This window comes from Scyliorhinus torazame, chromosome 6, assembly GCF_047496885.1.
Source record: "Scyliorhinus torazame isolate Kashiwa2021f chromosome 6, sScyTor2.1, whole genome shotgun sequence".
Lineage (NCBI taxonomy): Eukaryota > Metazoa > Chordata > Chondrichthyes > Carcharhiniformes > Scyliorhinidae > Scyliorhinus > Scyliorhinus torazame.
Window position 1 is genome coordinate 130284023 of NC_092712.1, and position 17065 is coordinate 130301087.

The following is a 17065-nucleotide window of genomic DNA, read 5'->3' on the forward strand; positions in this document are numbered from 1 at the left end:
CCACAATTCAGTAAGTTTTAAAGTACTGGTGGACAAGGATAAGAGTGGTCCTAGGATGAATGTGCTAAATTGGGGGAAGGCTAATTATAACAATATTAGGCGGGAACTGAAGAACATAGATTGGGGGCGGATGTTTGAGGGCAAATCAACATCTGACATGTGGGAGGCTTTCAAGTGTCAGTTGAAAGGAATTCAGGACCGGCATGTTCCTGTGAGGAAGAAGGATAAATACGGCAATTTTCGGGAACCTTGGATAACGAGAGATATTGTAGGCCTCGTCAAAAAGAAAAAGGAGGCATTTGTCAGGGCTAAAAGGCTGGGAACAGACGAAGCCTGCGTGGAATATAAGGAAAGTAGGAAGGAACTTAAGCAAGGAGTCAGGAGGGCTAGAAGGGGTCACAAAAAGTCATTGGCAAATAGGGTTAAGGAAAATCCCAAGGCTTTTTACACGTACATAAAAAGCAAGAGGGTAGCCAGGGAAAGGGTTGGCCCACTGAAGGATAGGCAAGGGAATCTATGTGTGGAGCCAGAGGAAATGGGCGAGGTACTAAATGAATACTTTGCATCAGTATTCACCAAAGAGAAGAAATTGGTAGATGTTGAGTCTGGAGAAGGGTGTGTAGATAGCCTGTGTCACATTGAGATCCAAAACGACGAGGTGTTGGGTGTCTTAAAAAATATTAAGGTAGATAAGTCCCCAGGGCCTGATGGGATCGACCCCAGAATACTGAAGGAGGCTGGAGAGGAAATTGCTGAGGCCTTGACAGAAATCTTTGGATCCTCGCTGTCTTCAGGGGATGTCCCGGAGGACTGGAGAATAGCCAATGTTGTTCCTCTGTTTAAGAAGGGTAGCAAGGATAATCCAGGGAACTACAGGCCGGTGAGCCTTACTTCAGTGGTAGGGAAATTACTGGAGAGAATTCTTCGAGACAGGATCTACTCCCATTTGGAAGCAAATGGACGTATTAGTGAGAGGCAGCATGGTTTTGTGAAGGGGAGGTCGTGTCTCACTAACTTGCTAGAGTTTTTCGAGGAGGTCACTAAGATGATTGATGCAGGTAGGGCAGTGGATGTTGTCTACATGGACTTCAGAAAGGCCTTTGACAAGGTCCCTCATGGTAGACTAGTACAAAAGGTGAAGTCACACGGGATCAGGGGTGAGCTGGCAAGGTGGATACAGGACTGGCTAGGTCATAGAAGGCAGAGAGTAGCAATGGAAGGATGCTTTTCTAATTGGAGGGCTGTGACCAGTGGTGTTCCACAGGGATCAGTGCTGGGACCTTTGCTCTTTGTAGTATATATAAATGATTTGGAGGAAAATGTAACTGGTCTGATTAGTAGGTTTGCAGACGACACAAAGGTTGGTGGAATTGCGGATAGCGATGAGGACTGTCAGAGGATACAGCAGGATTTAGATTGTTTGGCGACTTGGGCGGAGAGATGGCAGATGGAGTTTAATCCGGACAAATGTGAGGTAATGCATTTTGGAAGGTCTAATGCAGGTAGGGAATATACAGTGAATGGTAGAACCCTCAAGAGTATTGAAAGTCAAAGAGATCTAGGAGTACAGGTCCTTGAAAGGGGCAACACAGGTGGAGAAGGTAGTCAAGAAGGCATACGGCATGCTTGCCTTCATTGGCCGGGGCATTGAGTATAAGAATTGGCAAGTCATGTTGCAGCTGTATAGAACCTTAGTTAGGCCACACTTGGAGTATAGTGTTCAATTCTGGTCGCCACACTACCAGAAGGATGTGGAGGCTTTAGAGAGGGTGCAGAAGAGATTTACCAGAATGTTGCCTGGTATGGAGGGCATTAGCTTTGTGGAGCGGTTGAATAAACTCGGTTTGTTCTCACTGGAACGAAGGAGGTTGAGGGGAGACCTGATAGAGGTCTACAAAATTATGAGGCGCATAGACAGAGTGGATAGTCAGAGGCTTTTCCCCAGGGTAGAGGGGTCAATTACTAGGGGGCATAAATTTAAGGTGAGAGGGGCAAGGTTGAGAGTAGATGCACGAGGCAAGTTTTTTTACGCAGAGGGTAGTGGGTGCCTGGAACTCGCTACTGGAGGAGGTGGTGGAAGCAGGGACGATAGTGACATTTAAGGGGCATCTTGACAAATACACGAATAGGATGGGAATAGAGGGATACGGACCCAGGAAGTGTAGAAGATTGTAGTTTAGTCGGGCAGCATGGTCGGCACGGGCTTGGAGGGCCGAAGGGCCTGTTCCTGTGCTGTACATTTCTTTGTTCTTTGACATACAGTTTAAAATGGGTGTACTCAGCACCCTGTATCGCGTGGTTCACGACACAGTAACCCCGGATCTGTACCGAATGGGATCCAGAGGCAAGGAAGATCGTCTGGGACATGGGGTTGATGTGGAGGGAGCAGCGCCTTACCGTGTTGGGATGGACGAAACTCTCTGTGCTCCCGGAGTCTAAAAGACAGGGGGTCTCGTGCCCATTGACCCGGACAGCCATCATCGAATTCTTCAGATGTTTTGGCCGCGACTGGTCGAGGGTGACTGCGCCGAGCTGCAGGTAGTCTGCGTGGTTGGAGGTATCGGGGTCACAAGATGGCGGCCCCCACGTGTCGTTTGATGTTGAAGATGGCGGCCAATATGACCACATCATGGGTCGCACATGTCGGGCTGAGTTAAAGATAGCGCCCCCCATGAGCTGCACGAGGCGGATGACGCGTCGGAAGGGGGTGGTACAGCAGGAACGCAGCCACATTGTGGGGTCTGTGGGCCCGTGAGTCCGTGGATCGGGCCTGGTAAGCTTTTGACTTCGGGGCTTTGGATCGGGCCAGACAGACTCTGGCAAAATGTCCCTTTTTGCCGCAGTCACTGCATGTCGCTGTGACGGGCTGGACAACGCTGCCGGGGGTGTTGGCCCTGACCGCAGAAGTAGCAAGGCGGTCTCCCAGAATGAACAGGCAGCCGCGCGGCACAGGCCTGGGACGTAGTCGGGTCTGGTGAAGGCCGCGGTCTGTGGTGCCCACGAGGGGTTCACTGGGTCTGCTGGGAACGCGTTAAGGCTCTGGTAGGCCACCTCTAATGAGGTGGCTAGTTTTACCGTGTCCTGTAGATCAGTAGCCCCGTTTTCCAGCAGTCGCTGCCGGACGTAGTTAGACCGGACCCCAGCCATGTAGGTGTCCCGGATCATCAGCTTCATGTGCTCATCGGCCTTCACATCCCTGTAGTTGCAGTTGCGGGCGAGTAGTGTCAGGTTCTCTAAGGTACTCGTCCAGTGATTCCCCGGCGCGTTGACAGTGGGTAGTGAGGAGGTGCCGCGTGAACATTTCGTTCATGGGCTTCAGAACTGTCTCTTTAGAATCGCGACCACCGCTTCGTACATGACAGCGTCCTCAATCATACCAGAGAGTCGGTGGCTCACCTGGGTGTGAAGGAGGCACAGCTTGAGGGTGTCGCAGGGAGGCATTTCAGAGGAGTTGAGGTAGACCTGAAAACAGCGGAGCCAGTGGGAAAAGATTTCCTTTGCTTCTGCTGCTCGTGCATCGAGTTCAGTTTATCAGGCTTCAGAGCGGCTTCCATAGTGATGTCTTTGGGTAATAAATTGATGTACAATCAATTCACTACAAGACGATGAGAACGAGTGAACATAGGCTTTATTATCCAAGAACTTGTCTGCCTGTGACTACTGTAACAATGAACACCACCCACAGGCGGCAGGTCTATATACCGCACCGGGGGGGGGGGGGGGGGGGGGGTCGAGCCAGAGCCCACCAGGGTTCCAGTACAATACATGGATGGAGATCATATTACCATTCCCAGGCCATAGACCACAGTACTATACAGACAACTTATATTATATAATCCTATTAACAGAGTGCGCTCCTTCCTTCCACTAATGGGTACAATTCCTCCCTATCTACTGAGAGCCCTCATGATTTTGAATATCTCTCAAATCTCCTCTCAAAACCTCTCTCCTCCAACGAAAACAACGTTTCTTGATCTTTTTTCACACCTGTAGTTCCTCATTCTTGGAACCATTCTCGCAATCCCTTTCTGCATCCTCCCCAACGTCTTTCTTAAACTTTTTTTAAGCGATGCCCAGAATTGGACACACAACTCCAGTTGAAGCTGAACCTGTGTTTCAAGAACATAAACTTAATTTAGCGCTACCCTTAAGGCCTTATCCTTAAAATCTTCCAAGTAAAGCTCCTCACACAACTAAGGTCAGTCCGCACTTCTGGGATGATGAAAGAGCGATCAGGACTACCGTGGTGTAACATGTCTCTGGTAGCAGGAATGTAATCTGTCCAGTCTAATCGGTTTTCTGGGGCGTGGAACGTTTGGAATCTACTCTGAACCAACCAGCGAGTCTCTGCAGAATGTGCTCACTCACACATATCTCCAGCAAATTGACCTGGGATACCGTACAATAATCTTTCAAGCTCACCTCTAATCCACCTCCTCCCCGAAAAACTTACAACGCACATTGTTACCGCGTAATTCGTTTTGTAATAAAGGTCAGGCATGAGGCAAATTGGTCATTACAACATGGGGTCTTTGTCTCCAATGACCGGGGTTATCCCAGCAACTGAACACAGGCGCTGCATGAAAGACAATTTAAAAACATCAACAAGACTGATAAATTGCAGCGACACGCCACAAGCGTGTGGAGTCAAAACCAAATGAACACGGACCCGCCCTGACCTTCCTTATTCGGAGGAGGAGCCACCACCTGAATGTGAGGGGATGATTGGTGAATCGAGAGTCATGAGGGTGACAATCCGAGCTTCCGTGACAGAGGGAGACGCAGTCAGTGAGTGACTGGTCCAGTGAGTGAGTGAGTGGCACACAGCAGCACACCTGCCGCAGGGAAATCGAGCTCAGCCCACCAGCCGAGCGCTACCACCGTCTTCATTCTGCCAATATGTGTGGCAAGGGGTAAAACGCTTTTTGTACACTTCATTCCTCTAACCTCAGGGTCGCAACGGGGCTTTGAAAATTATTATTTTTTTAAATAGCAAATTGCTTTGAAAAGAGCCAGCAGTAATGATTTCACGTGAGGTCGTAATGTGTAAATTAAAGGGGATTTGAAGGATAACTTTTTATGTTTCTGTTGAAATATTTTGGAATTGTTACTTTCGCACCCCTTCCCTTCACATTCTCATGGTGACAAACATACTGTATTCACTGTCTTTATTTACAGTTTTGATTATATTCCACGGTTCTGTATTTGTTTTACTGCAACTCCCAAGTTTTAAAAAAAAATCCGTTTGGCTCACTGGCAACACAGCAAATTCTGGGATCGAGTCTCAATGCAGGATTTAAGCACTTCAGGTTGACGTTTCAGTGCAGTATTCAAAGATTTAGACGTGTTTGACCCCCTCGTCCTTTTTGCTTCTTCAGTGCCCCTGAAGTCCATTGTGCCAAGGGATCTCTCATATTCATCTGAGACAGTGGCCAGGACTGCAATTTAATGGCTGTAACATTATTGCACTGAAGTGTCAGTCTAGGTTGAATGCTTAAATCCTGGAGTGGGACCCACTACCCTTTAACTGGGGTAAGAATGCCACTACTGAGCCAAACCTGACATCCATGGGTGGAACATCTCTTTCTTAGGTAATCACACCAGACGAAGGGTGACCTGTTCTGCTCCTGTTTGATGGGTTCTAAGGTGGCTGACAAGTTCAATGGATTATCTCCACTCTGCCACATGTGGGGCAGGTGGAGCTTGAAGGGTTGGTTTAATGGCTTGTTCGCTTTGATGTCTTGGCTTCACCTCTGCAGGTTCCCAGTGAAGTCTCTCTGTGGTCGGGCCTTTATGAATAAACCTCCGTTTTGGTCAGTCACAGGCCTTTGAGTCAGCGGGGATGTTTAACCTCTCCAGGATTTGCTTTGAGGACACCCTTCGAGTGTTTCCACTGTTCTCCAGGGAGTCTCCTACCGTGGCCGCATTCTGAATAGGACAATTGCTTCAATAGTCTGGTGTCAGGCACATGAACAACATGTCCCACCTGGCGGTGCTGTTTTTGAGTTTTTCGCACCTCCATACTGGGCAGATTGGCTTGGGAGAGGACGCTGCTGTTGGACTGCCTTTCTTGTCACTGGATTTGAAGGATCTTGGGACTTTTCCAGTTTCTGAAATACAGGAATGCAAGGATCCCTGCTGCCCTGTAAACCCTTGAGATTCTGGTCCTCAATTACTCTTTTCCTTGGTTGACAAAGGCTGAGCTGAAGGTGATAATGAATTCTGCTTGTCTATCTGCCTTTGTCAAGAGGAGGTTCCCAAAGATATGGAAAATGGGCCTAAATTTGGGCAAAGGGGAAGGAAGCAGGGAGTGTTTTGCTGTGTAAGTTAATTAGAAGAGAATCTTCGTTTTCTGGATGTTTAGTGGTTTTAGATTGGAGACCGTGTAGGTTGGACCATTTCCTGTCCTATAGGTTATCTCCATGTCTATGGGCAATGTGCTGAAGGTGAGGTGCAGTATTGCAGTGAGGAAAATGGAGAAGAGAGTTGGTACAATGACACAGTTTTGACCCCAGTTTTCACTGAGATAAGGATTGTGGAGATTCTGTTGTGAGATTTATCATGACTTGCATGTCATTGTGGAGTAGGTGGAGAATGATGACGTTTCTAAGGGCAGCTGAATTTGAGGAGGATAATGCAGAATAGCCTTTGATTATGTCAACCATGTTTGTGAAGTTGAAAAGAACCATGTTGGTTCTGGTTCATTGCATCTTTCTTGAAGTTGTTGCATAGTGCATATAATATTGAACCATAGAAAAGTTATGGCACAGAAAGAGGCCATTCAGACTGCTATGTCTTCTCCAGCCAAAAAGGGAAATTAGCTGCTCATTTTAATCCAATTTTCCAGCACCTAACCCGTAACCTTATAGGTTACAGCAAGTCTGATGCAGACCCAGGTACATTTTTAAAATTAATTTTTAAATGTAATAATTTTTATTGCCACAAGTACGCTTACATGAACACTGCAATAAACTGTGAAAAGCCCAAAGTTGCCACATTCCGGAGCCTGTTCGGGTACACAGAGAATTCAGAATGCCCAACTTACCTAACAGCACGTCTTTCGGGACTTGTGGGTGGAAACCGGAGCACCCGGAGGAAACCCATGCAGACACAGGGAGAACGTGCAGACTCCACACACAGTGGCCCAAGCCGGGAATCGAACCTGGGACCCTGGCGCTGTGAAGCCATAGTGCTAGCTATTGTGCTGCCCACACGGTAGTTGAGTGTTTCAACCTTGACCACCAATGAGCAATGAATTCCAGACACACCAGTCTGGGTGACAAAGACTTTTCCTCAAGTCTCTTCTAATCCTTCAGCCAATCACCTTAAATCTATGCCCCCGGTAATTGAGCCCACACCTAGGGGAAATAAGTCTTGCTTGTGTATGGTCTTAAGTTTGTACATTCCAATAATGGGAATCTCGTAGCTTCTTCCGTTCTAAGGAAACCAACCCTAGCCTATCCAGTCTCTCCACCTACATGCAATTTTTAAGCCCTGGCAACATTCTTGCAAATCTCCCCTGCACTCTCTCCAGAAAAACCCATGTCCTTCATGTGACCAGATGACCAGAACTGTATACACCATTCCATCTGTGGCCTAACCAGCACTTTATGCTATTCCATTATTAATCCCTGATTTTGTATTCCATACCTAATCCAATAAAGTTGGAGTTCTCCCAGTGAGCCAATGGAGTTCTCCCAGTGAGCCAGAGAAGACAGAGCCAGGAGTGAGACACAGCTAAGAGTGAGTTTGGGAATTTGAATCTAGGTGGGAATTGAATCAAATCAGTAAGGCAGCTCCTTTTAAATTTCAGGAGTTTAAATTAAGCTAGAATTGTGCAGTGTAGGTTAACAAGGGCTGCCCACCCACTCACATAACTGGTTGGCAGTTAAGGGTCAGTCACTTAAATCTACCTTGATCTAAAAGCAGGTGGGGGAGGGGAGTGAATTCAGGACAGTTTAAAAAGAGCAACTTGTAAACTCACTCCCAGTAAGTTCTCCCAGTGAGCCAGAGAAGACAGAGCCAGGAGTGAGACACAGCTAAGAGTGAGTTTGGGAATTTGAATCTAGGTGGGAAATCAAAGCTGGGTTGGTAGGAAGTGCTTTTTATCCCCGGTAAGTAGTGTTTCTTTTCATTGGTATATATTTTTAAAAATTTTTTTTTTGTTGAAATTGTAGTTGTTGAAGTTAACCGAAGGTTTAAGACATGGCAGGAGATCTCCGACCCGTGTCATGCTCCTCGTGTGCGATGTGGGAGCTCGGGGACACGTCCACTGTCCCTGGCTCCTTCACGTTCAAGAAGTGTGTCCAGTTGCAGCTCCTGTTAGACCGCTTGACGGCTCTGGAGCTGCGGATGGACTCACTTTGGAGCATCCGCGATGCTGAGGACTTCGTGGATAGCACGTTTAGCGAGTTGGTCACACCGCAGGTGAAAGGTACTGAGGGAGATAGAAAATGAGTGACCAAAAGACAGAGCAAGAGTAGGAAGGCAGTGCAGGTGTCCTCTGCGGTCATCTCCCTGAAAAACAGATATACCGCTTTGGATACTGTTGAGGGAGATGGCTCACCAGGGGAAGGCAGCAGCAGCCAGGTTCATGGCACCATGGCTGGCTCTGCTGGGCAGGAAGAAGAATGGCAGGGCTATAGTGATAGGGGACTCAATTGTAAGGGGAATAGACAGGCGGTTCTGCGGACGCAATCGAGACTCCAGGATGGTATGTTGCCTCCCTGGTGCAAGGGTCAAGGATGTCTCGGAGCGGCTGCAGGACATTCTGGGGGCGGGGGGGGGGGGGTGGGGGGGGGGGGTGAACAGCCAGCTGTCGTGGTGCACATAGGCACCAACGATATAGGTAAAAAAACGGGACGAGGTCCTACAAGCTGAATTTAGGGAGCTAGGAGTTGAACTTAAAAAGTAGGACCTCAAAGGTAGTAATCTCAGGATTGCTACCAGTGCCACGAGCTAGTCAGAGTAGGAATGTCAGGATAGAGAGGATGAATGCGTGGCTCGAGAGATGGTGCAAGAGGGAGGGATTCAAATTCCTGCGACATTGGAACCGGTTCTGGGGAGCTGGGACCAGTACAAACTGGATGGTCTGCACCTGGGCAGGACTGGAACCGATGTCCTAGGGGGGTGTTTGCTAGAGCTGTTGGGGAGAGTTTAAACTAATGTGGCAGGGGGCTGGGAACCGATTGCAGGAAGTTGGAAGGTAGTAAAACAGGGACAGAAACAAAAGGCAATAAGGGGGAAAGTGGGAAAGTGTAAGGCAGAGAAGCCATAGTCAAAAATCAAGGGCGACAGTACGAGGTACAGTGACTGAGGGGAGCTCAGTGAATAGGACCAGGAATACTAAAAGAAATAAAACGGGAAGTGAAAACATTAATGGTAAGCGACGCGGCAGGTTGCTACATGAAGATATGGGTTCAACGACAAGGAAAATTAGGAGAAAGAGGAAATATAACTTAGGAGAGGTTACTGATCGAGGTGTTAAGACTAAGAACAGAGGTAAAAAAGCCAACATAAGTGTACTTTACCTGAATGCTCGTAGTATTCGGAATAAGGTAAATGAGTTGATGGCGCAAATCATCGTGAATGACTATGATTTAGTGGCCATTACTGAAACATGGTTAAAGGATGGTCACGACTGGGAGTTAAATATCCGAGGGTATCAAACTTTTCGGAAAGACAGAGTGGATGGTAAGGGAGGTGGTGTAGCTCTGTTATTTAAGGATGACATCCGGGCAACAGTAAGGGATGACATCGGTGCTATGGAGGATAAGGTTGAATCCATTTGGGTGGAAATCAGGACTAGTAAGGCGAAAAAGTCACTGATAGGAGTAATCTATAGGCCACCAAATAGTAACATTATGGTGGGGCAGGCAATAAACAAAGAAATAACTGATGCATGTAGAAATGGTACAGCAGTTATCATGGGGGATTTTAATCTACATGTCGATTGGTTTAACCAGGTCGGTCAAGGCAGCCTTGAGGAGGCGTTTATAGAATGTATCCGCGATAGTTTCCTAGAACAGTATGTAATGGAACCTACAAGGGAACAAGTGGTCCTAGATCTGGTCCTGTGTAATGAGACAGGATTGATTCAGGATCTCATAGTTAGGGATCCTCTCGGAAGGAGCGATCACAATATGGTGGAATTTAAAATACAGATGGAGGGTGAGAAGGTAAAATCAAGCACTAGTGTTTTGTGCTTAAACAAAGGAGATTACAATGGGATGAGAGAAGAACTAGCTAAGGTAGACTGGGAGCAAAGACTTTATGGTGAAACAGTTGAGGAACAGTGGAGAACCTTCCAAGTGATTTTTCAGTGCTCAGCAAAGGTTTATACCAACAAAAAGGAAGGATGGTAAAAAGAGGGAAAATCGACTGTGGATATCTAAGGAAATAAGGGAGAGTATCAAATTGAAGGAAAAAACATACAAAGTAGCAAAGATCAGTGGGAGACTAGGGGACTGGGAAATCTTTAGGGGGCAACAGAAAACTACTAAAAAAAAAAAGCTATAAAGAAGAGTAAGATAGATTATGAGAGTAAACCTGCTCAGAATATAAAAACAGATTGTAAAAGTTTCTACAAATACATAAAACAAAAAAAGAGTGGCTAAGGTAAATATTGGTCCTTTAGAGGATGAGAAGGGAGATTTAATAATGGGAGAGGAGGAAATGGCTGAGGAACTGAACAGGTTTTTTGGGTCAGTCTTCACAGTGGAAGACACAAATAACGTGACTGATGGAAATGAGGCTATGACAGGTGAGGACCTTGAGAGGATTGTTATCACCAAGGAGGTAGTGATGGGCAAGCTAATGGGGCTAAAGGTAGACAAGTCTCCTGGACCTGATGGAATGCATCCCAGAGTGCTAAAAGAGATGGCTAGGGAAATTGCAAATGCACTAGTGATAATTTACCAAAATTCACTAGACTCTGGGGTGGTCCCGGCGCATTGGAAATTAGCAAACGTGACACCACTGTTTAAAAAAGGAGGTAGACAGAAAGCGGGTAATTACAGGCCAGTGAGCTTAACTTCGGTAGTAGGGAAGATGCTGGAATCTATCATCAAGGATGAAATAGCGAGGCATCTGGATGGAAATTGTCCCATTGGGCAGATGCAGCATGGGTTCATAAAGGGTAGGTCATGCCTAACTAATTTAGTGGAATTTTTTGAGGACATTAACAGTGCGGTAGATAACGGGTAGCCAATGGATGTGGTATATCTGGATTTCCAGAAAGCCTTTGACAAGGTGCCACACAAGGTTGCTGCATAAGATAAAGATGCATGGCATTAAGGGGAAAGTAGTAGCATGGATAGAGGATTGGTTAATTAATAGAAAGCAAAGAGTGGGGATTAATGGGTGTTTCTCTGGTTGGCAATCAGTAGCTAGTGGTGTCCCTCGGGGATCAGTGTTGGGCCCACACCTGTTCACAATTTACATAGATGATTTGGTGTTGGGGACCAAGGGCAATGTGTCCAAGTTTGCAGACGACACTAAGAGAAGTGGTAAAGCAAAAAGTGCAGAGGATACTGGAAGTCTGCAGAGGGATTTGGATAGGCTAAGTGAATGGGCTAGGGTCTGGCAGATGGAATACAATGTTGACAAATGTGAGGTTATCCATTTTGGTAGGAATAACAGCAAAAGGGATTATTATTTAAATGATAAAATATTAAAACATGATGCTGTGCAGAGAGACCTGGGTGTGCTAGTGCATGAGTCGCAAAAAATTGGTTTACAGGTGATTAAGAAGGCAAATGGAATTTTGTCCTTCATTGCTAGAGGGATGGAGTTTAAGACTAGGGAGGTTCTGCTGCAATTGTATAAGGTGTTAGTGAGGCCACACTTGGAGTACTGTGTTCAGTTTTGGTCTTCTTACTTGAGAAAGGACGTACTGGCACTGGAGGGTGTGCAGAGGAGATTCACTAGGTTAATCCCAGAGCTGAAGGGGTTGGATTACGAGGAGAGGTTGAGTAGACTGGGACTGTACTCGTTGGAATTTAGAAGGATGAGGGGGATCTTATGGAAACATATAAGATTATGAAGGGAATAGACAGGATAGATGCTGGCATGTTGTTTCCACTGGCGGGTGAAAGCAGAACTAGGGGACATAGCCTCAAAATAAGGGGAAGTGGATTTAGGACTGAGTTTAGGAGGAACTTCTTCACCCAAAGGATTGTGAATCTATGGAATTCCTTGCCCAGTGAAGCAGTAGAGGCTCCTTCATTAAATGTTTTTAAGATAACGATAGATAGTTTTTTGAAGAATAAAGGGATTAAGGGTTATGGTATTCGGGCCAGAAAGTGGAGCTGAGTCCACAAAAGATCAGCCATGATCTCATTGAATGGTGGAGCAGGCTCGAGGGGCCAGATGGCCTACTCCTGCTCCAGTTCTTATGTTCTTATGTAAAGGACAGCAATCCATTTGCTTTCTTGACCACCTTGTCTGTGTTGTCTTTCGATGGACAAAAACTGTCCTGCAACTCTGGAAGGAGTTCCTCACCCCTGGAAGGAGCCAGTTGACGAGAATCCTTGCAATGATCTTCTCTGTGTCAGACGCCAGGGAGACTCTTGGCTGGAACACATGTAGCAAAGGTTGTGTTTGCAGTAAGTTTTTCTTTTTGTAAGAAATGTAAATGCTGCTATCTGTTTATGTTGTACTCTGATCTGAGATCATAAATTAATTAAACTCTTGGACTGAACAAACCAGTTAGATTCTGCATAATTTTATAACGTGCTAAAATAGGGGCAGCACAGTGGTTAGCACATTTGCTTCACAGTTCCGGGTTCCTAGGTTTAATTCCTGGCTTGGGTACCTGTCTGTGCTGAGTCTGCACGTTCACCCCCGTGTCCTGGCTTGGTACCTGTCTGTGCGGAGTCTGCACGTTCTCCCCGTGTCTGCGTGGGTTTCCTCCCGGGTGCTCCGGTTCCTCCCACAGTCCAAAGATGTACAGGTCAGGTGGATTGGCCATGCTAAATTGCCCTCCGTGTCCAAAAAGGTTGGGTGGGGTTACGGAGATGGGGTGGAGGTGTGGGCTTGGGTAGGGTGCTCTTTCAAGAGCAGGTGCCGACTCGATGGGCTGGATGACCTCCTTCTGCACTGTAAATTCTATGATTGATTTTATAAGAGTTAGAATTTTTTTTTCTTTGATGGAATTTTGGCTGCAAAATTATTTACGGTTTACTTTAGATTGTAAAATGAATCCTGCTAACCAGTAAGGGGTGTTATTTTTGATGAGCAAACTGAAAGACCCAAATAGATGCCTGCTGCTGCCGATCCTCTACACAGTTCCAAGATTGGATTTTAAAATAAATTCTTTCACAGAATGTAATCTCACTGACCAGGCCAGCATTTGTCGCCCATCCCTAATTACCCTTGAAAAGGTGGTGAGCCGCCTCCTTAAACTACTGCTGTCCATCTGGTGTAGGTGCACCACAGTGCTGTTAACAAGGGATTTTGAGACTTTTGACCCAGAAGAAATGGCTATTATAGCTCAAGTGTGATGGTGTGTGGCTCGGAGGGGAAATTGGCTTGGATGAATTTAAGTTCACCATTGATGAGCCTCCATTAATGCTATCTTTTGCTGAAATTAATACAATCATACAATTTCACTTTTGGTGCCGGGCATTGCCTTGTGCATTGGTAACTCCTGGGGGCAACTTCTGGAATGTGTCTGCAGCAAGATGTCAGCTTCTTTATTGTATTGCTTCAATTTAACCTAAGCTTGCATACACTTCAACTTCAGGTTTTTCTTTCTGGTGCCTTTCTTGGTGGTTAAATGTGCCATTAGCACCTTTCGTGTGTTCAGGTAGACGGCTTCTCTGGTAGCCTGGTCGCATGTAAGCTCTTTCATTATTAATTGTAACCATATGGTAGCCGTGGCAAAGTAGTGTCTTGTAATAAGGATGTGAGAGACTCCATGTACAATAGCCTCAGTCTGGAGACTCTCTGGTTAATAGTTTTCACTAGTAACTTGACCCGAAGAAGAAACTTTCTTATTTGGTCAATGTCATCTGCTTCTGGACTATTCCTCCTCCTAATTCGTGTGTTTATATATAAGTGAACTGCGGCCAAGAAACTGAAAGCACTTAAGGGAGTAAATTAGATGTTTTGTTAGAATATTATCAATTAACTTCTTTGACTGGACTACACAAACATCAAGGGTGCCTATCGATCCACTCCCTGACCGCACTTTGGAAAATCAGACCATAAGACGGTGCTACTTCTCCCGACATATAAGCAGAAACTTAAGTGGGAGAATCCGGTTAAGAACGTCATGCAACGCTGGTCCAAGGCAACAGAAGGCAACTCCTACGTAACTGCTTGGAGTCAATGGACTGGTCCATATTCAAGAACTCGGTGACCAACCAAACGAGTATGCCAACACCGTCACAGACTTCTTCAGCAAGTGTGTAGAAGACTGCATGCCAAAGAAGAAGGTAGTATGTACGTTTCCCAACTGGAAACCATGGCTTAATCGGGAGATTCACTCCTTACGGAAGGCCAGGTCTGAGTCGTTTAAGACAGGTGACCCTAACCTATACAAGAAATCCAGGTCCGACTCTGCAAAGCCATCAGGGATGTCAAGAAACAATACCAGACGAAGCTAGTGTCACAGATTAGCGACACAGACTCTTGTCGGTTGTGGCAAGGCTTAAACAACATATCGGGTTACAATGCAAAGCCGAGTAGAATCTTCGGCAGCAGCACAACCTTCCCCGATGAACTCAATGCATTTTATGCTCCGTTTGAGCAGGAAATCATCGAACCATTGCCAACTGCCCCAGCAGCATCGGACACACCCATACCTACCGTCACAGCTTCCAAAGTCAGATCGGCCTTCTTGAAAGTGAACCCTTGGAAAGCGACATGTCCTGATGGTGTCCCTAGTCGTGGAGTCGGGTCCCTAGTCGTGGACTCAAGATCCCGTGCAGACCAACTGGCGGATGTGTTCATGGACATCTTTACCTTTCCCTACTCCGTTCTGAGGTTCCCACCTGCTTCAAGAAGACTGCCATCATACCAGTGCCAAAGAAGAACCAAGCAACATGCCTCAATGACTACCGTCCGGTAGCCTTGACAGCTATCCGTATGAAGTGCTTCGAGAGGTTGGCCATAAAACAAATCAACTCCATACTCCCAGAATGCCATGGTCCACTGCAATTTGCATATTGCCTCAAGCAGTCCGCAGCAGACGCTATCTTCCTGTCCCTACACTCCTCCCTGGAGCATCTCTACAACAAAGATTCCTACATCAGACTCCTATTCATTGACTACAGCTCTGCTTTCAGCACCATAATCCAAGCCAAGCTCCTATCAAAGCTCCAAAACCTAGGACTTGGCTCCTCCCTCTCGAGAGTCAGGATCCTCAACTTCTTCCTGACCCACAGACCACAATCAGTAAGAATACAACAACACGTCCTCCACGATAGTCCTCCATACAGGGCCCTGTGTTGCCAATCGCCACCAGCGTCCCCAATAATGTTGCCAATTAATAGTGATGCTCTTTAGAGTGACCAGGTATCAAATTATACCACCACAAGGCTTTACCGGATATCGATCAAAGGACCACACAACCAGTTAGTCAGTTCAAGTTCAAAGATGGTTTATTTCACACAAGGGTTACTTCGACATGCAAGCACAATATACTACGAGTTAAACTACACCTATCAACTACAATAACCTATACTTAACTTCAGGCGCCCGACACTGTGCAAGTGGATAAGGCCTTTATCTTGATCATGTGGCTGGTTTGAAGAAGTGGCTCTGTCTCTGCTGGGCTCAACCGTCAGGTAGCGATCGTTGGTCTTGAACTTGGCTGTCTGGTCGTTATGCTGCAGTTGGGCTGGCACAAGTCGGATTCAAAAGAGGCTGGCACAGGCCGGGTCCAAAAGAGACAGAAATCATGGCTGCAAAAAGAGACAGAAATCATGTCTGCATTGTCTTTTAACTGGCTTGAGTTTTCCCCACCCCTTTTTATGGGCAGTTTCTGGGTCACTGTCAATCAATTCCTCAGGGCTCTACCCTCTGATTAGTCACATCCAATCAGGGGCTGCCACATCACTTTTGGAGTGGGCATCAGTGGCCATCATGGGAGGGCTCTGAGCAGGACCTCTGTGCCGCCTAGTCTGGAAGATAATGCGATGGACCTGATGGTCCCATTATTATTTTAATCGCCTTGAATGACCCATTTGCAGGTGTAAATTCCTGCATACTTCTGGGCTGCCGTTTGCAAAGATACAACCTGCAGCTTGTCTGTGTCCCAAACCTGGCCATAATTCCCATCATTCTTTGCAGGTGGCCATCTCGGATGGCTACACCTGTAAGGATGTGTACTTCGCCCCCTACTATACTCCCTAAACACACATGACTGTGTTGCAAAATTTGGCTCCAAGTCAATCTACATGTTTTCTAATGACACAGCTGTAATGGGTCTGATCTCAAACAACAATGAGTCAGAGTACAGGAGGGAGATAGCGAACCTAGTGGAGTGTTGCAGTGACAACGATCTCTCCCCTCAATGTCAGCAAAAGGAGCTGGTCACTGACTTCAGGAAGCAAAGTATCATACACACGCTTGTCTGCATCAATGGTGACGAGGTGGAGACGGTTGACAGCTTCAAATTCCTAAGTGTGCACATCACCAACAATCTGTCCTGGTCCACCCATGTCGACACTATGACTGAGAAAACATAACAGCACCTCTACCTCCTCAGGAAACTGAGGGAATTTTGCAACAGCGAGACGTGAACACAGCCTAGTCCATCATGCGAACCCGCCTCCCATCCATTGGCTCTGTCTGCACCTCCCTTTGCCTTGGGAAAGTGAGCAGCAAAATCTGGCCCCTCCCACCCAGGTTATTCTCTCTTCCAACCTCCTCCATCAGGCAGGAGATTTTTTTAAAGTCTGAGAGCATGCACTAACAGGTTCAAAAACAGCTTCCCCATTGTTACCAGACTTCTGAATGATTCTTAAGCATTGATCTGATCTCTTCACACATCTTTTCTACTGAGTAGTACTACACTCCTGTATGCTTCACCCGATGCCTGTGACTACGTATATTTATG

At 46.5% G+C, this 17065-nt stretch overlaps 1 protein-coding gene across 1 annotated transcript in view; it reads left to right on the forward strand.

Annotated features, from left to right (window-relative positions):
• Window positions 1–4611: 4611 nt before the first annotated feature.
• Window positions 4612–17065, forward strand: part of LOC140425024 (retinol dehydrogenase 12-like) — a 47466-nt gene continuing 35012 nt past the window's right edge. Inside the window, exon 1 of the mRNA XM_072508803.1 lies at window positions 4612–4913. Within this exon, the coding sequence (XP_072364904.1) occupies window positions 4900–4913 (14 nt within the window). The 5' untranslated portion in view covers window positions 4612–4899. The remainder of the gene's footprint in view (window positions 4914–17065) is intronic.